General features: G+C 38.2%; 1 protein-coding gene across 1 annotated transcript in view; it reads left to right on the top strand.

Moving 5' to 3' along the window:
* Positions 1 to 23,956, top strand: part of LOC115429222 (potassium/sodium hyperpolarization-activated cyclic nucleotide-gated channel 1-like) — a 368,916-nt gene that overhangs the window by 281,972 nt on the left and 62,988 nt on the right. Inside the window, 1 exon segment of the mRNA XM_030148500.1 lies at positions 19,782 to 20,000. Within this exon segment, the coding sequence (XP_030004360.1) occupies positions 19,782 to 20,000 (219 nt within the window).

The raw sequence follows: 23,956 nt of genomic DNA on the forward strand, positions 1-23,956 counted from the left end.
CAGGATCTAATGTTCTATCAGCAAATGTTCCAACTGTGTTCAAACTGAAATTCTGTTTTCCAGACATTCCAGTTTCAGATCCTGTTCAAATGTTCAGATTCTATTAGTTCACAACTAACATCAGAACAGGATTTGAGTTCAATCCCAACAAAGGAACCAACATTATTGAATAAAAGAGTGTGAAATAAGAAGAAATAAAATAGAAACAAAAAAGAAAAACAAAAAAAAAACCCAAAAATGAACCTCCACAATATCTGCATTTGAATAAATACCTAAAATATTGATACAGTACTTTTGAATATCGATACAGTATTGTGAAGTGAAATATTGCAATATATTGCAGAACTGATATTTTCTTACACTCCTAGTCTGTGGTTTCACGAAACCCAAGGACACTGTGCAGCAAAGGATAAGAAGACAATAAATAAAATACAAAAAACAATAAATAAAAAATTCAAAGGAAAAGAAGTGCAAGAGATGTAGTATGAGGTAAGATGTAAGGTAACATTATATTCTAATGTATTATTCTGTTCTCTGTGATTAGATCCTATTAAAAATCACAGCTTACACACTGGAAATGATAATAAATGATATATCACAATATATCATGATACTGATAAAGGCCATTTTTTGTTTGTTTCTTTTTTTTCCTGATTATTTCCTTGAAGAATCGAATTCCAGCAGAAATCTGCCCAAATCCTAAACACATTTGTATTTGATCCCAACAGGATCTAATGTTCTATCACCAAATGTTCCAACTGTGTTCAAACTGAAATTGTGTTTTCCAGACATTCCAGTTTCAGATCCTGTTCAAATGTTCAGATTCTATTAGTTCACAACTAACATCAGAACAGGATTTGAGTTCAATCCAAACAAAGGAACCAACATTATTGAATAAAAGAGTATTAAATAGTAATCAATAAAAAAGAAAACCAAAAAAAAACAAAAATGAACCTCCACAATATCTGCATTTGAATAAATACCTACAAATATCCATACAGTACTTTTAATATCGATACAGTATTGTGAAATGAAATATCGTGATATATTGCAGAACCAATATTTTCTTACAGCCCTATTAGTTGTGGGGCATTTTTGGCTGTGATTCAATAAAAATGTCTATAAATATTAATTTTTTTCTTTCAACATTGCACATAATATAACACTTCAGTCTGCAGCAACAGCAGAACAGTTTAGCTACATATATTAACGTAGCCTTTTTCAGCCAATATAGAGACACTTTGGGTTTCAAACTAATTATACAAGGTAGAGTGTTTGACAAAAATGATCGCTGTTGCAAAATTACTCGTGATTTATTTGTGTTTAAATGGGACAGTTCTGCATGTAACGCCAGTGGACACGATGGGTTACACACAAAACCTGGAATGAGACTGAGATTCATGAAAAAAACATGTCTGCATTACAAAAACCACTAGGATCACCAAGTTTAACAGAGTGTCTTTATTTATATTGCTATATAAGACCATTTCAAGTGACGTTTTCAGATCAAATTAACCGACACCCAGGTAGTTTTCCTGTCCCAATTTTGGTCCTATTTTTGGCCACAATATTTTATTAAAAATTCATTAATTTTGGGATGGCTCAGAGCAAGAGTATAATTTTTTGGCATTTATCTGAGGTCATCATTAGGTCCATCCTGGGGGGAAATGTGTCTAAATGTATCTTTTATTATTGGGTCTAAAAAGGTGGTGAAGTGCCAGATACCAAAATGAACCCAGTTTCATGGAAGCGTCCATTTACCAGTCAGGAAAAGCAGCCTATAGCCTTGAGTTTGACCAGGTGCTACTACAGCATTTAGCCCTAAGCTCATTTTAGTTCAGGGGCCACATCCAGCCTAATATGATCTGAAGTGGGCCGGACCAGTAAAGTAATATAAACGATAGGATAAGAACTTTTGAGTGAAAAAAGTAAATTCCGTAAAATAAAAAATACACTTAAATATGCTTAAATATTCTACAATACAAGCAAAAATACACTTAAAATTCCGTAATTAAAATGTTTATATCTATGGATTGTACCTGAACATAACATGAACAAATATGAACAACCTGAAACATCTTTAGTAAAATAAGTGCAATGTTAACAATATTACACCTTAGTTTATCATTTATACACGTGAATCACCACTTACAGATCACAGTGGATCTACAAATACACCAAACATTAAATAACAGGCAGAACATTATTAAAATTCCACATACTTCTCTTCAGACAGTTCAGATATTCACATTTTTCTTGTAAAAGACTAGTCTGTAAATGTGAACATTTTTGTGTAACTTTACATTTTGTACACTAAAACAAAGAGACAAATTTGCAGTTTTCATTATTTATAGTTTTTTATGATAGTATTTTACTGTTCTGATCCACTTTAGAATTAATTGACCTAAAATTATTTTAATGTCCTTGATTGTTAATATTTTCAGTGTAATTTTTGTATTTCACAAATTCATCCCACGGGCCAGATTGAACCCTTCGGGGGGCTGGATTTGGCCCCCGGGACACATGTTTGACACCCCTGGTCTAAAGGATTTAAATTCAACATAAAAGGTATGGGTCATGTGTTGTGTGTAATATTCAGAATATGAAACTGTAAGAACTGCTACTGAAGCAGATGAGTGTTTCCATATTTCATAGTTTCTTTCTCTGTTAAATAAGTCATGGTGCTGCATATCTCTCCACTCACTTTCAACAAAATAGCCTTGGTGGAGGTCTGCACTGTCCAAGTGCTTTTCTAGTTTATTGTCGTTGTATTTCTATACAATGAAATTTGGGTGCACCTCCATAAAAGACCCCTTAAAAACCCATTCACACACACGTAAATAACATCCAACATCCAATCTGTTCCCTGTGGATCTTTGCAGAAATAGAATCCTGCGTACAGAACGTGTTCGGGTAAATCCAAAGTGAAAAGCCCGGCCCACATGTGGGATCCCCTCTCCTCTCCCCGTCACAGTGCATTAGTGTTAGTGAGAACTTTAAATCTGGATAGGATATCTCCCCTTTTATTTATCGCAGGTATTAAATCCATGATGTGATTGTGTGTCCTGGCAGGTTTTCAGGCTGATGTGGTTCAGCTGCACCAGCTCCAGACTGTGGATTGAGATTGCGTCACATTGTGTTGTGGTTGCCTCTGTGCTTAAGTCTCCAGCTGTGAGACGAGGAGTGGAGCCAACGAGGAGCGCAGATACTGCTGAGTGGTCCGGTCCACGGGCTGGGACTGTTATCTGCTCAACTAATGGCCTGAGAGGAGCTTCTGCCTGTGTGGAGGCTACATTTACTTAATCAGCAGACAAGATAAGGCTGCTGTCACTGTGTTGGCCCACCGGGGTGACAGGCTGATGGGCTGTGGCTCTGTCTGCAGATACGGGGGGGGGGGGGGGGGGGGGCAGAAACTTGGGTCGTGTTGTAGAACAGTGTTGTGCAAGTTACTTCCAAACTGTAATCCATTACAGATTACTTGCTGATGTTATTTAAAAGTAATTCCTTACCTTACAACACAGGTGTCAAACATGCATCCCGGGGGCCAAATCTGTCCCACCAAAGGGTCCAGTCCGGCCCTGGGGATGAATTTGGGAAATGCAAAAATTACACTGCGCTGTAAAAAAATTAATAAAAAGAAACAGTAATATTCCGACAGCTGGGGTGCTGAAAAAATACTGTAAAATAACGGAAAATAACCATCTCATAAAAATACAGTAATTTTCCATAATTCAATACAGTTTTTTGCCCTAACTTTACATGAGATTATGCATATTTTTTTGACTTTTTAATGTTTAATAAAGAATATTTTCATGTATTAAACCAATCCAATTCCCTATAAATATACAGTATCTGGAAGATACTATTAAAGAAGAATGGCAGAAGTTGTCACCTGAATATTTGAGGAACACTTGTGCAAGTTTCAGGAAGTGTGTGAAGGCAGTTATTGAGAAAGAAGGAGGACACATAGAATAAAAACATTTTCTATTATGGACATTTTCTTGTGGCAAATAAATTCTCATGACTTTCAATAAACTAATTAGTCATACACTGTCTTTCAATCCCTGCCTCAAAATATTGTACATTTTACTTCCCCACCCTGTACATATAAATAATTTTCAGTGAGACTCAGTCGTCCAATCCACTGATAAAAACTGTATTTGGACAGTTTATCAGTGCTTATACATGTTATACATTAACAAAAATACATTTATTCAACAGTTTTGTTGTGAAACCTCCTGTAATTACACAAGATATTTGTCAATTAACAAACAAGTCTGGTTCAACTGACAGAACTAATACTTCTGTTACCGTTAACTGTCAGTAATTTTATCTGGTTTTATATATATATATATATATATATATATATATATATTTATTTATTTTTTTTATTTTTTTTTTTACAGTATTAAACTTTAAATTAACAGTTTAATCTCATAAATAGAAAAGAAATATTTGTGAAATTATGATACATTTGCAAATGTATTTTAACTGTATTTTTCTGTGAAAAAAGAAAAAAAATCTTTTAAAAAATGGAAATTTTCTGGTTATTCACAGTTTCAGTTTTTTCCTGTTCTTTTCCATTTGACATGTAAAATCACAGTCTGTTTTTGTCATTTCTTTGATATTTTCCTGTATCTGAAAAATACAGGAAAAATCTGTAAAAGAAACAGTGAAAATCCAGTTAAATTACAGATTTTTTTTACAGTGTGAGATATGAACAATCCTTTTAGTTCAGGTTCCACATTCAGACCAGTTCAATCTGCAGTGGGCAGGATTCAGTCAAATACTGTCAGAATAACAGAGAAATAATGACAACTGCAAAATTTTCTCTTTGTAAATGGAAATATTTTCATGTATTTACACTAAAACAAAGTATAATTTCACAAAAAATGTGAATAACCTGAACAAATATGAACAACCTGAAATGTCTTAAGAGAAGTGAAGTACAATTTTAACACTATTCTGTCTTTTACTAAATGTTTTGTGTGTTTGTAGATCCACTGTGATCTGTACGTTATAATGAACATGTGGAAATGATAAACTGAGGCAGAATAGTGTTCAAATGACACAAATTTTTTCAGTTTGTTCATGTTATTCACATTGTTTGAAAGGATAGTTTGTAGGTGTAAACATTTTCATTGTTTAATTTAACTTCTTCTAATACATAGAGAAAAGTTTGGAGTTGACATTATTTCTGTATTCTTCTGTTCTTATTTCTCTGGTCCGGCCCACTGCAGATTTAATTTAAGTGAATGTGGAACTGAACTAACAGGAGTTTGACAGCCCTCCCCTACAATACTACTGTCTCAGAATTGTAATGCATTACATGACTCCTGTATTACTTTTGAGTTACATACAGACTCTCATCATAAATGGCACATGCACAGTAGAACCTAGGTAGACAGACAGACACAGACAGACAGACAGACACACACACACACACACACACACACAGACACACAGACAGGTAGACAGACAGACACAGACAGACAGACTGACACACACACACACACACACACACAGACAGACAGACACACAGACAGGTGGACAGACAGACACAGACAGACAGACTGACACACACACACACACACACACACACAGACAGGTGGACAGACAGACACAGACAGACAGACTGACACACACACACACACACACACACACAGACAGACACACAGACAGGTGGACAGACAGACACAGACAGACAGACTGACACACACACACAGACAGACACACACACATAGACAGACAGGTGGACAGACACACAGACAGACACACAGACAGGTAGACAGACAGACTGACACACACAGACACACACACACAGACAGACACACAGACAGACTGACAGACAGACTGACACACACACACACACACACAGACAGACACACACACACACACACACAGACACACACACAGACAGACACACACACACACACACACAGACACACAGACAGACACACACACAGACACACACACAGACAGACACACACACACACAGACAGACACACACACACACACAGACACACACACAGACACACACACACACACACAGACAGACAGACAGACAGGCCTGTCTAACCATGCAGAACACCCCCCCAGTATCACTCACCCTTCCTGGCCTCTTTTATCCTCGGACCACCCACCTCTTTCCCATCTTCCCCTCCCCACGCCCCTGCATGAGTCACTTCCAACCGCCTGAGCTCAGACCAGAGTTTATGAATTAATCAAAGTTTTTTTTTTCAGTCTCTCTCTCTTTCTCTTTCTCTTTCTCTCTCTCTGATCACATTTCCTTCAACCAGAGCCACACACTGGTTTCATGGCAGTAAAACGCAGCCCTTGTTTTCTTGGTATGTGCAGAACACGGACAGTATTTTCACAAGATGGACACGCACTAAACTGTACAGATTGTCCAAGAGCCTTGAGGCATTTGACTAATTTATGATTTGTGAGAGTTTAAAGAAGCCACTGCAGAAAATGATGAGAATTATAGCCAGATATCAGCAGGCAAAGTTGAAAGAGTGACATTTCCCGTGTGTAAGCTGTGATTTTTAATAGGATCTAATCACAGAGAACAGAATAACACATTAGAATATAATGTTACCTTACATCTTACCTCATACTACATCTCTTGCACTTCTTTTCCTTTGTATTTTTTATTTATTGTTTTTTGTATTTTATTTATTGTCTTCTTATCCTTTGCTGCACAGTGTCCTTGGGTTTCGTGAAACCACAGACTAGGAGTGTAAGAAAATATCAGTTCTGCAATATATTGCAATATTTCACTTCACAATACTGTATCGATATTCAAAAGTACTGTATCAATATTTTAGGTATTTATTCAAATGCAGATATTGTAGAGGTTCATTTTTGGGTTTTTTTTTTGTTTTTCTTTTTTGTTTCTATTTTATTTCTTCTTATTTCACACTCTTTTATTCAATAATGTTGGTTCCTCTGTTGGATTGAACTCAAATCCTGTTCTGATGTTAGTTGTGAACTAATAGAATCTGAACATTTGAACAGGATCTGAAACTGGAATGTCTGTAAAACAGAATTTCAGTTTGAACACAGTTGGAACATTTGGTGATAGAACATTAGATCCTGTCGGGATCAGATACAAATGTGTTTAGGATTTGTGCAGATTTATGCTGGAATTCAATTCTTCAAGGAAATAATCATTAAAAAAAGAAACAAAACCCATAAATAATTACCTTTGTAACAGTATCATGATATATCGTGATATATTGTATCGAGATCCTAGTATTGTGATTTGTATCGTATCACCAGATTCTTGCCGATACACAGCCCTACCACAGACACGTCAGGGGTTAAAGGGTTAACAAAAGCAAGATGACAAAAAAACAAAACAATCAATAACAAAAGGAAAAAACAGCAGAATCCTCAGGGAGACCAAGTAACAGGATACGCCACGGCGGGCTGCTGAGTGAGCGTTAAATAGGAGAGGTTGCGAGGCGAAGCGCAGCCTTCACACGGAGCTAACCCACTGTGTGCTGCTCTGTCCAGGGTACAGGCGGACCCAGGCTGCAGACCCCCTTCACTGCCTCACTTCTGTGTTCAAGGACTGCTGTGCCTTCTGTGCTCGCACTCCCAGGGCCAACAGCTTGTACTTAGATTATGTAATTCAAACATGAACATTGTGCATCACTTTTTTTTTTTTTTCAGTGGGACAGCTTGTTGGGTTTTCGAGTTATATGATTAATTAAAACCATCAGTTAATACGGATGTTTGGCTTTTGCACAGTTGCATTTTGTTGTGTTTTTACAGCTGGAGCATTTGTAAAGGCTTTGATTTTAATTTTAAATAGTTGTTCTCAAAGTACAAGGCTTTTATGGCAGTTCCCAAATGAGTTTTTTTTTCTCTATTTAACCTTTTTTAATAGGGCTGTGTATCAACAACAATCTGGTGATACAATACAAATCACAATATTAGGATCACAATACGATATATCACAATATATCATGATACTGTTAAAAAGACAGTTTTTTTTTTTGTTTCTTTTTTTTAAATGATTTCCTTGAAGAATTGAATTCCATCATAAATCTGCACAAATCCTAAACACATTTGTATTCGATCCCAACAGGATCTAATGTTCTATCAGCAAATGTTCCAACTGTGTTCAAACTGAAATTCTGTTTTCCAGACATTCCAGTTTCAGATCCTGTTCAAATGTTCAGATTCTATTAGTTCACAACTAACATCAGAACAGGATTTGAGTTCAATCCAAACAAAGGAACCAACATTACTAAATAAAAGAGTGTGAAAAAAGAAGAAATAAAATAGAAACAAAAAAGAAAAACTAAAATGAACCTCCACAATATCTTCAATTGAATAAATACCTAAAAATATCCATACAGTACTTTTGAATATCAATACAGTATTGTGAAATGCAATGTTGCGATATTTTGCAGAACCAGTATTTTGTTTTAGTGTAAATACATGAAAATATTTACTTTTACAAAGAGAAAAATGTGCAGTTGTCATTATTTCTATGTTATTATGATCGTATTTTATTGAATCCTGTCCACTGGAGATTGAATTGGTCTGAATGTGGAACCTGAACTAAAAGGATTGTTCATATCTTAGTCCAGTGTTTTTCAACCTTGGGGTCAAGACCCCACATGGGGTCGCCTGGAATTCAAATGGGGTCGCCTGAAGTTTCTAATAATTGATAAAAAAATTAAAACGTACCAATAAAAATTTACATTATATAGCCTAAATGTTGCCTAAAATTAACGTTTATTTGCAACATATAGCAAACTATTACACGATCAAAAACAAATTAATTTTAGCAAATAAAATGTCTCCGTTTTGAATGTCTGGGGTCGCCTGAAATTTGTGACATTAAAAGGAGGTCACGAGACAAAAACAGTTGGGAACCACTGTCTTAGAGTAATTTTTGCATTTCAGAAATTCATGCCCAGGGCTGGACTGGACCCTTTGGCGGGCCGGATTTGGCCCCCGGGCCACATGTTTGACACCTGTGTTGTAGAAGATGACGGTGTTTCCATGGTAACTACGGAGCCTCTGAACGTCCAAATGGGTCATATCTGATGACCATGAAACTGCATTTACCTGAATTATTGACATGTATTAATAGGATTAGTGGATTAATAGTTATTAAAATGTTTGTGTCAGTAGAAGGTTCTGGTCGATGGTGGATTTTTGGGTCTTTACAGGTTAGAATGTTAGAAAGTGTGCGATCACAATACATGGTTAACCCTTTCATACATGAATTATGAGAACCTTAATGTGTCAAAACACAGTAATATCCCATCAGAGAGGGAAATTTAATTGATTGTCATTCCAACATTTATTTCAGTATAAAGTAGCTCCTTGTTTTGGATAATCCCTTATGGTCCAACCAAAGCAAAAATGAATTTAAAAATGTGGGTCAAATTGTCTCTAAAATGTCCCATCAGAGAGATTTTGATTAGTTTTTTGACCCTAATCAAGATTTTTTTCCTGAGTGTTTTTATTCCTCTTTAGGCCTGAAAAAAACAAACAAAAAAAATAAATGAAAAAATAAATTTTTTTAATGCTGCTAATTTGATGTTTTGTCACATTTTAACATACTCTAATATTAGTTATTACTCACGTTATGGAGATAATATGCAAAAAAAACCAAAACATTTTTGGTTAAGAAAAATGGTTAATTACAGTCTATTAACAATAACAAGTAATTGATTTACACTCAAACCTGTTAGTGCAGATCAGGTTTATTAAGAACAGCACAGTTACAGTGAAGGTCTGAACTGCAGTGTATGGGATGGTGCATAGGCGTCCACTGTGTTGGCTGATATAGAACTAAAACAATAAAATCCATGAATATACAAGAGAACAGCTGGAGAAGAACTGTCCACTGGAGTGAGCACTATGAATGAAAGGGTTAAATTAAAAAGAAATACAGTGGTTTTGTTTTTTTTTTTTTTTTTTTTTTTTGCCTTGGGTTTTAATTTGAAGCTACTCTGCCCTGAAATGAAAACATCTATTGAGCGTTTGTGGGTGTAAAGATGACTTTTATTTGCCCTACGAGCGCTAGCGTTGCTGAGGGCTCATCTCCTGCTCGTTGCTTCTGTGCATCACATCCTGTTGGACTCAGTTATTCAGCGGCATCAACAGCAACCAAATGCCTCTGGGTTTACGCACACAGAGCCAGTGCGATGGTGAATCATCGATTTCCCTCCGGGTCATGAAACCAGTTACATCTTGTGTGAGGCAACTTGTTAGATAGAGACTCAGTTTGATGACTAATATACAAGCGCACCAACACTCGATTCAGTGTAATTAAGGAAACTTCTAAAGATGTTGATTTAAATAGTTTTTGATGGTAATGACAAGCGATAATGAAGTCTTGTTATTCTCTTTATCGCGCTACAAACTAAGGCAAAGCTGCAGAAAGATGAATATGCAGTATCTGATGTCACTTGTTTTGCTGCAACCAGAGCTTAATTATATTTAGAACAACTCTGGAGGATCTGAATACATCTGCCGCTTTTGCCACGTTTATTAAAAATTGAGGGAATTGCAGAGCATGGATACTGTGATATGTGGAAAATAAGTTTGATAAAGTGATCACTCAAGAATGGCAGGAAATTACAGCTAAATAAGGCTGTGGTAAGATGGGCTGCTACTTCATAATGTGGACTATCAGACCAACTGGGAGTCAGGGAACGGTTCAGTTAAACCGATTCAATATTAGTCCAAAGGAGTTCATGTTATTTAGTACACCTAAGGACAGTTATACTATCACAGTGGTCATCTGGCAATAACTGACCAGTGTCAGTGGACATTTGTATAGTTGGAACAGTGTGATTCTCTTTTGCCTTGGCCTGTTTTTTTTTTTTTTTTTTTTAGAGCAATGTAACAGTACATACAAAGGAACAGAATTACAGTGCATTCAGTATACATTGCTTTTTATATCATTTTCCCCCATGTCCAAACCAACCCTAAGGCCCTCTGAGAAGGGGCAACAGCAGGAATAAGAACATTAGAACATAGTCTGTGAGCAGCAGAAAATCAAATAAGTACAAGCAGTAACAAATCTGTCATGTACAAGAATATTAACTGAGCTAACGGAAATAGAAGAAAATAAAAATATATAAAAATAATAACAATTAAAATAACAATAAACAAAAGTCCTAGCTTGTAGATACCTGTGCTTACTTTAAAAAATCAGACATTACATAGATGTATCAAATGTGACAATAATTGATTGACAGAAGGAATTATGACAAAAAAACAACACCTAAACAATAACAAAACAGAGTAGGGTGGAGGTGAGAGAGGTCAGTCTGAAGGCAGTGTTCATAAAGTAATCTAAAAAAGATTGCCATTTATTTAAAAAATGTTGTTGAGGAACCTTGTAGTCAGAGTCGAATCTTTTCTAATTTAAGAAGAAACCTAACATCCTTAAGCCAAAGTCAAATAGACGGGGGTTTAGGAGACTTCCACAAAAATAAGATGCATCGTCTTGTAAGGAGGGATGTAAAAGCTGTTCTACCAGACTGTATTTGGTTCAAACAGGAGTCAACAGAGAGCCCAAAAATCACTATAAAAGGGCAAGTATTGGTAATTTTCCCCAGATTATTAGTCATGATCATAAAGTAATCACCCCAAAATGTCAGGAACGTAGTACAGGAAAAGAACACATGGGTTCAGCTGCAGGGAGAGCCCTGACACTTGTGCTTTGGCCTGTTTTGCCTGTTCTGAATATCACTATCATGTATCTATTATCTAGTGACTTTTATCAACATGCTAAGTCCTTTTTCCCCATCTTTTTTCGCAGTATTTGCAGTTTCCAGATAGTTTTTTGTGGTGGTTTAAGAAGTTATTAAATATTTTGAACCAGTAGATGATTTTGTACTGTGGTGGTTTGGATCTTTATGGGTTGAATAGAGTTATTGTATCGTACTGTCATATTGTCCTTGAACAGTTGTTATGATTACAGAACTTTATGACATGTTTAAAGTTAAGGAAAAAAATGATATAATGTGAAATAAGGACTCGTGCGCTGTCCATGGTGCTGAATCCGAGATCCTTAAATAGAACTGGTTCTGAATAAGCGGTTTTTACCTCCTTTTTTTTTTATATGCTTTATTTTGAACTGATTTTACATTTTTTAACAAACAAACAATGAAACAAAAACAGCCTATACATGATATAATTTTATTTGGTTTCACTCTACTTAACATATTGTGCAGAAATATGGGGAAATGCAGGAAAAACTATTATAGATACATGAGTAAAATCACAGAAAAGAGCTAGTAGAATAATTAATAAAGTAGGATATTTTGAAGCAAATAATAATGTACTTATTCATCTTAAAACCTTAAAACTGAAACACTGGTTTCCTAAAATGATATTTATGATCAAAAATAAATCCAACTGCAGAGGGCTCAGTCAGGTGGAGGCTCTGAATGGATGCCAGTCGTTACTCATCCTGAACAATGAAGTTGAGAAGCTTCGGACTTTTTTGCCACTTTCACACTATCACTGGGAAGCTTCTCGCATCGGTGCACCCCGCAAAGTTAACTGCTTCTTCAAAACAACCCTGGTGCTTCTCTGTGTACTTTGGCATGTCGCCTCCAGAGGTGCTTTATTAAATTGGTTGTGTTGTACTTTTTATTTTTTTTTATTTTTTTTTACAATGCTGCAGCCGCTCCACTCCCCAAATCACTGCTTTTGCAGAAATTGCAAGTAGCCATATAAACTGTTAGGAGAAGCAATTGTGAAATAACCCCCAAACTGCTGACCTTTTCCTTCTGTGCTGTTTCTCCTTCTATTAAAATATGCAGGTCTACCAGGGCACTGCTGACACATGACATGTAGACAGGAAAATACAGCGTACAACTGGTCATCAACTCAACAAATTGGTCCGTTCATAACTGCAAACACTGTTTCTATTTTTTCCAGCTGCTGTATGATTAGGAAATGTAGTCCGAGCTGTGGAGAACATGTTACGGTTTTCAATTGGTGGCAATTCTAGATTTTATCTGCCTCTTTATGAGTCCACTCTTCATCTTAAAAAAAAACAGGCTATATAGTGAAAATATCTTTAAATAGTGCTTTTTTTATGTGCTCTCCAGAGTGCAAAGCCCATCTGACGTCAATTCTCAATCCCTTTATGACTCATATTTTGAATAAAAGGTTTATATAACAAGATCATTATTAGATACAGAAATAAAGTAGCTACTTACGTTGTTCTCATGCACTTGTTTGTGTATCCATACATAGACTGCAGTACTGTCTGCCTCCATTCTTGGTAAAGACATGAATGCCATTTGTTTCAGTTGCTTGGTTGTAGAGATGTAACGATATGAAAATTTCATATCATGGTTATTGTAACCAAAACTGTCACTAGGGCTGTGTATCGGCAAGAATCTGGTGATATGATACAAATCACAATACTAGGGTCACAATATGATATATCATGATACTGTTAAAAAGGCAATTTTTTGTTTGTTTCTTTTTTTAAATGATTATTTCTTTGAAGAATTGAATTCCAGCATAAATCTGCACAAATCCTAAACACATTTGTATTTGATCCCAACAGGATCTAATGTTCTATCACCAAATGTTCCAACTGTGTTCAAACTGAAATTCTGTTTTCCAGACATTCCAGTTTCAGATCCTGTTCAAATGTTCAGATTCTATTAGTTCACAACTAACATCAGAACAGGATTTGAGTTCAATCCCAACAAAGGAACCAACATTATTGAATAAAAGAGTGTTAATTAATAATATAAATAAAATATAAAAAAACAAAAAAAACAAAAATGAACCTCCACAATATCTGCATTTGAATAAATACCTAAAAGTACTGATACAGTACTTTTTAATATCAATACAGTATTGTGAAATGAAATATTGCGATATATTGCAGAACTGATATTTTCTTACAGCCCTAATTATCACGATATTGTTGAAATGTGCTCAAAATGTTCAAAAAGTACTTATACACACACTGAAATAATTTGACCAAGTTGTATTTTGAAAAATAAATAAATAAATACAATACAATACAATAATAGGCCCAATGTACTTTCTGTTGCAGAAACATTCAAATATTAACATGTAAACATCAAACATACAAATGTGCATTAAAGATGGAACCTTGTGGACATTGTTTGACCATTTTCCAGATCAAGTTTGTGTTGAAAGTGCAGTAATCAAACACGGTTATTATGGGAATTAGAATTTAAACAGTAGTACTAACCATCAGGAATTTTATGTTTATGTTTATGTTTACGCATTTGGCAGATGCTTTTTTCCAAAGCGACTTACAGGGGAAAACCAATTAAATCACTCAATCAATCAAATTTTATTTATATAGCGCCAGATCACAAAAAAGTTATCTCTTGACATTTTATATATAGAGTTGGTCAAAACCAGACTCTAAGTCAATTCTACAGAAACCCAACAGAATCCTCCAGGAGCAAACACTAGTGATGGTGACAGTGGAAGGAAAAACTTCCCTTTAACAGCAGAAACCTGGAGCAGACCCAGACTCCTGGAGGATGGACGTCTGCCTTGACCAGTTGGGGTTAAAGAGAGAGAGTAGAGAAGGGGAAAAAGAGAGAGCGATAGAGATAGAGACTGGGGAGAGGGGGAGACACATGGAGGCGGTTGAGGATAAGTGAGTGGTGATGATGAGGGCAGGAGAGAGGCCGGACCACCGCAGCAGGTCCAGAGATAATCGTGAAAGAATCTGTGGTTGTCCTGGAAAAACCTTATTAGAATATTTAAAATGGAATGTTTGAAAGTGCTAGGACAGGAGGTGCTCTCGGAAGAGCTGGGTCTTCAGGAGCTTCTTGAAGATAGGCAGGGATGACTCTGTTCTTGTAGCACTTGGTAGAGCGTTCCACCAACGTGGAACGACCCATGAAAAGAGCCTGGATTGTCTTGTACAAGGTCTGGGGACCACCAGACTACGTTCCCCAGACGAGCGGAGTGTTTTTTTTTTTTTTTACCGCGGTTTATCGTCAGATTGGTAATTGTTACATCCCGACTTGGTTGGTTGAAATATCTCTCCATGTGTGTGCAGGAAATGGATTATTAACTGAATGTTTGCGTTCCCATTTTCATCAGAATGAATGTCTTGTTGGAGAATTTGTGTTCTGCTACATGGCACTTCAAAGCAGGATTTTGTTGGCTGGACCTTTTGAGAAAAAACAATTAGGCGAACAAAAAAGGCTGTGTTTTTTTTTGTTTGTTTTTTTTATTAAAGCTGGCATTTGTCATTGTTATAGAATTCTAATCAGCCTTTGGAAAGAGCAGCTAATGAACATGGAGATGAGAACTGGTAAGTCACCCAGGGCAGATGATTAGCTGTGAATTTACAGTCTGACCAAATCCCAGTCGATAAACAGTGTGCTGCTGAAGGAGAGCGTGGACAGTTTGGGACCTGCTTTAAACCCACGTGCCAAGTACAACTGTGTGAGCCTGCGGAGAAGACAAAGACGAACTGTATTTTCCTCTTTTTCTTTCATTAGCTGTTCTGTTTTTGGGGCCAGACAGGTCTTCTTTTCAGGAGTGCATCCTCAGCTCTTTTTTGTTCACAGGAGCTGATGCTGTTGGAGGAGTCAGCGGTTTGGCTGCAGCTTCAAGGCCTGTACTGAGGAGTGCGCACATTTGTCTCCACATACTGTAGGAACTTAGTGGGTTTCACAGATGCAGCCCCCATGGGCCTGTTCAGCTGCTTCCTGGTGGGGGGGGGGAGTCTGTGGACAGGCTCACTAAACATATACTGTGTTAATGAGGAGTCTGAATCGTGACTTTTCCTGAGCCCAAAATAGGGAAAAGGGGAATCTGCAGTTATTTTTGGAAAAGAATCAGGTTTTAAGTCTGTCTGCGTGGACTCCTAAGGGGTCAGGACCTTCAAAGGAACAGTGGATTTAGAGTTTGTGACAGTTTATAAGGTTTAATGCAGCAGAATGAAGGTGTATCTAAAAAGTAAAGGAATAACCCAAAGTTTAGACTGGGGATGTAAACAATTAATCGACTAATGATTAACCGTCGATAAGAATTTGCTCGATTAGATTATTAATTGTCAGTTAATTGCCCTTGTCCACCTGTCCACACCAAGGTTATTATCGTTAACGAAAACTAACAAAATGACGAACACTAGAATTGTAAAAACATTTTCGTTAACTGAATTTTTAAAAATTACAGTATTTTTATGAGATGGTTATTTTCCATTATTTTCCAGTATTTTTTCGGCACCCCAGCTGCCAAAATAATATCATTTTTTTTATGTTTTTGTTTTTTCACAGTGTGGGCAGAACTCTTGTTTACTGTCAGACTGTGTTAATTATAATACGCTTAAAGATAATTCTGGAATTTTTGTCCAGTGATCTGCGATGAACTGGTGACACGTCCAGGGTGAACCCCGCCCTCGCCCATAGGTAGCTGGGATTGGCTCCAACACCCCCACGACCCTCTGGAGGATATCGCAGTCCAGAGGACGACTGTCCACTGACGACTGCCGCTTTCACAGACACACTCCTGTCCGACTCCCGTACATGAGGTCAGAGACCAGAGGCCAGGCTCATATCGACTCCTGTCCTGTTAACACTTGGACTCTTAACTTCATGTTGTCAGAAGCTAATGATGGATGGAGCAGACGGACCAGCCGATCCCAGACTGCTTCTAATGACTCTGCGTGTCCTCTTGACTCCTGACTGACATAAAGAGATTGATTTTTGTCAAGTTGAATAATGACAAGTTGACAATCACTCGTCTTCTCTTTGGCGCTGTGAGACAATTGGATAATTGGAACCTCATGAACCAGCTCAAGATATTGTGTAATTCAGCGCATAAAGGCCATGATCACTCGGCCAGTTCCAAGTAGAATTATGAAGGGAATGACTCATTTGCTTTTCTCTGCTTCAAAGTGCAAGTCCACCACTGAGTGAAATGGAACAGGACTCCAGTTCTGATACTCATATGTAAATGACAGTCTTCTGTTAGTGCACGTGTGCGGATCACAGCAGGACTACGTCTCACCCCGTTCAGTGGTGGTGTTGTTGTTATGCCTCCAACAAAACTGAATCCTGTCCAACACTCACTACAACAAACCAAACCTGAGAGAGAAACTACCACCAGGCCTGCTCTTACCTAATATACTTACCCCACCACCTCCTGTACGTACCCCACCACCTCCTGTACGTACCCCACCACCTCCTGTACTTACCCCACCACCTCCTGTACGTACCCCACCACCTCCTGTACTTACCCCACCACCTCCTGTACGTACCCCACCACCTCCTGTACGTACCCCACCACCTCCTGTACGTACCCCACCACCTCCTGTACGTACCCCACCACCTCCTGTACTTACCCCACCACCTCCTGTACGTACCCCACCACCTCCTGTACTTACCCCACCACCTCCTGTACGTACCCCACCACCTCCTGTACGTACCCCACCACCTCCTGTACTTACCCCACCACCTCCTGTACGTACCCCACCACCTCCTGTACATACCCCACCACCTCCTGTACGCACCCTACCACCTCCTGTACTTACCCCACCACCTCCTATACATGCCCCACCACCTCCTATATGTACCCCACCACCCCCTGTACGTACCCCACCACCTCCTATATGTACCCCACCACCTCCTATACATACCCCACCACCTCCTGTACGTACCCCACCACCTCCTATATGTACCCCACCACCTCCTGTACGTACCCCTCACAGTGAAAGTGCCCTGGGCTGAAGGGAAATGTGAAGTTTTTGAGCACCTTTTTAAAAGTGTACTTGTACTGGTCATGTTTACTAGGGTGCGATTTGTGAAGAAAAACAGGAATTTTTTATTTTTTGGTTTTTTTTGTCGGTGTGGGGTGGGGGGGTGGGGGGCAGTTATATACGTGGGGGTGCTGTGAACCTTTACATACTTTCACCATCCAGCTCTCGACTTCTATTCCTCTCTTATTCAGCAGATCTTACACAAAAATGTCACAACCTCTAACCTGTATCCACTGGACACAAAAATGCTGGGCCCCATGAATTTGTCACGTTTACCCCACACACACACACACACACACACACACACACACACACACACACACACACACACACACACGAATTCTGAGAGTGCTGACAGTTGGGTTCAGGTGAATGTTAGTGCCAGTAATGTAGGATGTAGGTGGAAGAAAACTGACGCAACCCCCCGAAGAAGAAAGTCACTGAGCAGAAGCAGGGATGTAAAAACCAGAGGGGGGGTAGATCCCCCCCCGACAAAGCGCACCCTGATGCTTACGTTAGCTGTCCTCTGTGTATTACTTCTAAGCAAAAGAGGTGCAAATTCAGTAAAAAAAAAAACATAAATGCACCACACTGGACTTTTTTATTTTGTGAATTGTGAGCGGGGGCAAAACCTGTGGGAGCAGCCATTACCGGCCAGAAGTGACGTATCATCGTTGACCCGATCAAGTACAAGTAAACAAGCAGCAGTCAGTGAGCAAGACTGAGTGGAAAGCAGGTGTTGGAGCTTGTTGTTTGTGCAACTTTAAGCTTTACACTTGACCCAGCACTGGTGGATCATGGGTCATCTTAGACCGGTGTCTGCTGCACAGGGTCAGGGACCAGCCCGTCACAGCCCGTCACAGCCCAGGTAATCAGACAGTTCAATGTTACTGTGTCCGCACTGGTGCTGGAACAGCCGTGAAGGAGGACACATGTCTGACGGACAGAGCAGACTTAGCTCTCACACATATTTGACCGACGGGCTGTGGCATCAGTTACCTGACCGAACCGCGAGGATTAGACTGGATCTTTTATAATAGTGAGCAATGAAAATTCACCACAGACACCCTTTACACAAAGATTCCACCTCAACCGTTTTGCTCGTAAGACTCAGTAGACGTACATCCTGCTGACTGTCTTCTGCACTTTATTATAAACACTGCACTATTGTCACATCTGCTGCTGTTGGTTCCATTCTGCACCTCCTCACCTCAGAACCATTACTGCATTACACACTGCAGATGCTGTAAACAGACTGATACTTTATATTCTGCTGTAGTTTATGCTTTATACTGATTATTTATTACCTTCGCCAAGGAGGTGATGTTTTCATCTGGGTTTGTCTGTCTGTTTGTTTGTTTGTTTGTCTGTTTGTTTGTTTGTCTGTTTGTTTGTCTGTCTGTCTGTTAGTAAGATAACTCAAAAAGTCATCGACAAATTTTGATGAAATTTTCAGGAAATATTGATGCTGGCACAAGGAACAAATTATTAAATTTTGGTGGTGATGGGGGGGTACTAATCTGCCTCGGTGGAAGTCTGCGCTCTCTGAGTGCTTTTCTAGTTCTTATTCTATTTTTACCTGTTTTTTTTTTTTTTTTTAATGCACGACTTTTAACAAGATAAGAGAGAAACAGTATCTGAATTCTCTGCGTGTTCTGTGCTTGTAGTGAATTGACAATGAAGAATCTTTGAATCTTGAGCACTCACAAACATGAACTGTTTTTCACCCACATGCAATAGGAAAACGAGTAAAGGCAGGTGAAGGGGATGCAGAGAGGAGGGAAAAGAACAGCCACAACTGAAAGAGGTAGAAAGTTCAGGCCCTCAGTGAGGGCGTTCGGCTCTGGGCAGGAGGAGTCTGTATGCAGGATGTGTTCGAGGTTCAGTGGTCCATCAGAGGGAAGCCTGTGTGTGTTCTGCTGCACAACCTTCTCCTCCTGCCTTGCCTTGCAGTAACTCCCCCGTCTCCCCCTCTCTGTCTCTCCATCCTTCTCTTTCTTTGTCCTAACAGAACGTTTCCTGGGGTAAGCAGTACTCCTATGCCCTCTTTAAAGCCATGAGCCACATGCTGTGCATCGGCTACGGCGCCCGGGCGCCCGTCAGCATGTCCGACTTGTGGATCACCATGCTGAGTATGATTGTAGGCGCCACGTGCTACGCCATGTTTGTGGGCCACGCTACGGCTCTAATCCAATCACTGGACTCTTCACGCAGGCAATACCAAGAGAAGGTAAGAACGGAGCAGCTGCACATACTTTACATAACGAAAAAGATTTGGGTGCTTCTATAAAACTGGGTTCATTTTGGTGCCTGGCACTTTTCCACCTTTTTTAGACCCAATAATAGAAGAGAAATGTAGACATTTCCCACCCCAGGATGGACCTAATGATGACCTTAGATAAATGCAAAAAATTATACTCTTACTGTGAGCCATCCCATAATTAATGAATTTTTAATAAAATATTGGGGCCAAAAACAGGAGTAAAACTGGGACGGGAAAAGCTACCTAGGTGTGAGTGCATTTGTTCTGAAAACATGGTTTGAAATGGTCTTACATAGAGAATCAGCCATAAATACTGGGGTTTATGGTCTTTACATTATCATTTAAAACAAAAAATGTTTACATTTTTTTCGTTTTTTTTCTTAATTTTACTTTTTCTAATTAGAATTTAACATTACATGCTGAAAAAAGATATTGTCATTACAGGTATTTTAAATGTTCAACCTTTAGAAATGTTGTTGCCATAAAAAAAGTGTGAAACCATAAACTTTAAAAGAAACTATTTGACTTTTATTATGATCATTATATTCTTATTATGATGACATTCTTCCGATGTCACCCAGCCATACCATAATATACCAGGAATCTGAAGTATAAAGGCATGAAGGAAGCAGAGGGCTTTTATTTTGAAAGGATAATAGTCAGACCCAATATTCATACTTTTAACCAGTAAAACATAAGCTCAACTCATTTCGTCACCACTCAGTTTAACTCTGGATTAATATAATGACAAATAATAGTATTTTTCTAAGATTATGTTATATTGTCATGATTTCCTTACAAGATGAATATTATGATGGAATTTTGTATCATCGTCTATAAATACTGGGGTTTATTGTCTTTACATTATCATAGAAAACATAAAAGTGCTTACATTTTTTCTGTTTTTTCTCAATTTTATTTTTTCTAATTAGAAGACATGCTGAAAAATATATTATCATTTTAGTTGTTTTAAATGTTCAACCTTTAAAATGTTGTAGCCATAAAAAAATGTCTGAAACCACAAACTTTAAAAGAAACTCTGACTTCTATTAGGATTATTACATTCTTGTCATGATGACATTCTTCCATAATAATAGACCATGAATGTGAAGGTAAGTCATGCTAACAGCCACTGGGACAGTCTTATAGTCTTATTCTGACTGGTTTACTCTTTCCGCTCACATAAAATCCTGCCCATTGCAGCTGGACTTAAATAAATTGGGTCTTTTCTCATTGGCCCTGTGGACCACTCAGAGGCGGAGCTCTCACACATTCCAATAATATCCGGCGCAGTGACTAGGAAAGAGGATTTTCTGCCCAAGCAGATCCCATCAGGCCATGGGGGTGAGGAGGTCTACGACATGACCATCCACCTCAGTGTCTACGCTGACACTGAACACATTTTATTCTTCCCTTTCATTTCATTCCCTATCCTTTTTCTTTTTTTTTTATGCGTTGAGGGTGATTATCAAGCATTTCAGCCCGAGCCACCATCTGTGATCCCGCTGAGGGACCCGGGTAATTCCCAGAACACACGGATATGACTGATGCGCCTTGTGTTCGCACGCAAGAACCACAGTTCAGACTCCCAAACTTTTCCTGCGCTTACGCTGCACAATTCAGTGTCTATGCAACGCTGTAGGACAGGGGATTAGAACAGTCCTCTGTGTTCAGACACTTCAGAACTTCAGAAAATGTTTAGGATTCAAAGGCCGAGCCGACCTGTGACCGACGTGGTAACAGATGATGTACGCTCTGATTCCCACCCTGCATACACACACACCATGTACGCTGTAAGCCCAGACTTTGTATTCACTAACATGCGTGAATTCCAATGTACTTAAATGATTTAAGTTTTGTTTCATTCCTATAAAACGTTCAGTATATTCTACTAATTTGTAGTCATAGTCGAAAGTATGAAACAGTTTCAGTTGAATGGATTTAAATCACAAAGTTTTAGTCCTGAGCACACCTTTTTATCTGTGCATTGCATTGTGGGTAGCGGGCATGTTGTTGAAAATATGTTGTTTTTCTGTGCAGGGGTTCAGTGGGTTGTGCTGTTAGTGTTCATTTGGACTGAATGTGTGTATGTCAGTGTTTATTGGCCTTTTTGGGTTTGTTTTTGTATGTTTGTCCAGCTGCACCAGGAGTCAGAGCCAGAGGAACAACTATGGGTTTACTGTTCAGATAACAGTGTGCTTGAAAAAATTCATCCTTATGCCATACAAAATTAGAAGCACTTCCTGTGCTTGCATTGAGTTAACTTCCTGTCTAATTTCCATCTGCGCTATAAAATATTAAGTAAAGTTAAAGTTAAGTTGAACCATACAAAGCAATTTATATTGTGAAAAATGTTAATTTAAATCAACTTGGAATTGAGTCCAATGAACTGATGATATTCAGTCTGATGTTAATACAAAGCAATTGACATTGCAACAAATTTCAAGTTAAATTAACTCGGCATTTAGTGTGTTGGACTTAAAATAACAATTCCATTCAAATCAAGCATTTCAGTTTAATACACTCCAGTTTTCAGTACTCATTACTGAAATTTTTTAAGGCAACGAGTTACTGTACCTCAGATTTTTTAAGTAAACTCAACTTATCTGGTCTTACAGTGTCTATTTGAAGAGCAGGACCATCATTCAGTCAGTTTTCTCTGGTGGAAACTGTTTTTAGATGCGTCCACATATCTCTATATGACGGCTTGTTCGTCCATCAGACCCCGTCACAGTTAAAGCAAAAGCTCCATAGAATGTCTGAAAACAGGCTGTTCGTGACCATGTGAGTCTGGTGATGCACAAAACTCAGATGGAGGGCAAGAAGTCAACAAGAGAATGTAAGAGATACAGTCAGGCAGAGCTGTGCAAGTTACTCCCAAACTGTAATCCATTACAGATTACTTGTTACTGTTATTTAAAAGTCATTCCTTACCTTACAATATTACTGACACAGAATTGTAATGTGTTACATGACTCCTGTATTACTTTTGAGTTACATGTGGATGGATGGGTCATTAAGTAACACTACAGTCTACGATGTTCGAATCCCAGCAGGAACACTTGCATTTTTTTCAACATTTTACATGTTCAGACAGGGGGCGGGGCCAAGGATGCCGATAGATAAATCTACAATTAATAAAGAATTCTAACTAGTCCTAGAAACGTTAGCTTCCCTTGTCTTTGCTGATCACAGGGGTCATGCTAACATGCTAACTGTCTTCTGTACAGCAGGGTTAGTGTTAGTACTGAACACACGTCCATGTGGACAGTGGACTGTCTTCTGCGTCTGCACCCACTGCATGAACACCAACAGGAAATACAACTGTACAGAGTTTGGATTCTTTAAGGTCTCACCATCTTGCTGTTTTGTTTTTGTTTTTTTGTTTGTTTTTTTCATTTGAGCAATTAAATTATGGGTGAAAAGTGTGTTGTTACGCAAGCGCTACTGAACATGTACCGAGTAAAATATTACTAAAAATTGATTAGTCATTCTTTACACTACTGCATTACAGCAAAAAGTAATCCATTACTGTAATGGGCAGGTGTCAAACATGGGCCTGGGGGCCAAAACCGGCCCGCCAAAGGGTCCAGTCTGACCCCTGGGGGGAATTTGTGAAATGAAAAAATTATAATCAAGATATTAACAATCAAGGATGTTAAAATCATTTTAGGTTAATTCAATCTGAAGTGGGTCAGACCAGTAAAATACTATCATAACAACCTATAAATAATGAAAAACGCTGATTTTTGTCTTTTTTTAGTGTAAAAGAAGTAAAATTACACAAAAATGTTTATATTTATATTTAATGTGAATAACCTGAACAAATGTGAACAATATGAAATTTCTTAAGACACATACTGTATGTGGAATTGTACCAATGTTCTGCCTGTTATTAAACATTTTGTGTATTTGTAGATTCA

This window comes from Sphaeramia orbicularis, chromosome 12, assembly GCF_902148855.1.
Source record: "Sphaeramia orbicularis chromosome 12, fSphaOr1.1, whole genome shotgun sequence".
In the NCBI taxonomy this organism is placed as follows: Eukaryota; Metazoa; Chordata; class Actinopteri; order Kurtiformes; family Apogonidae; genus Sphaeramia; species Sphaeramia orbicularis.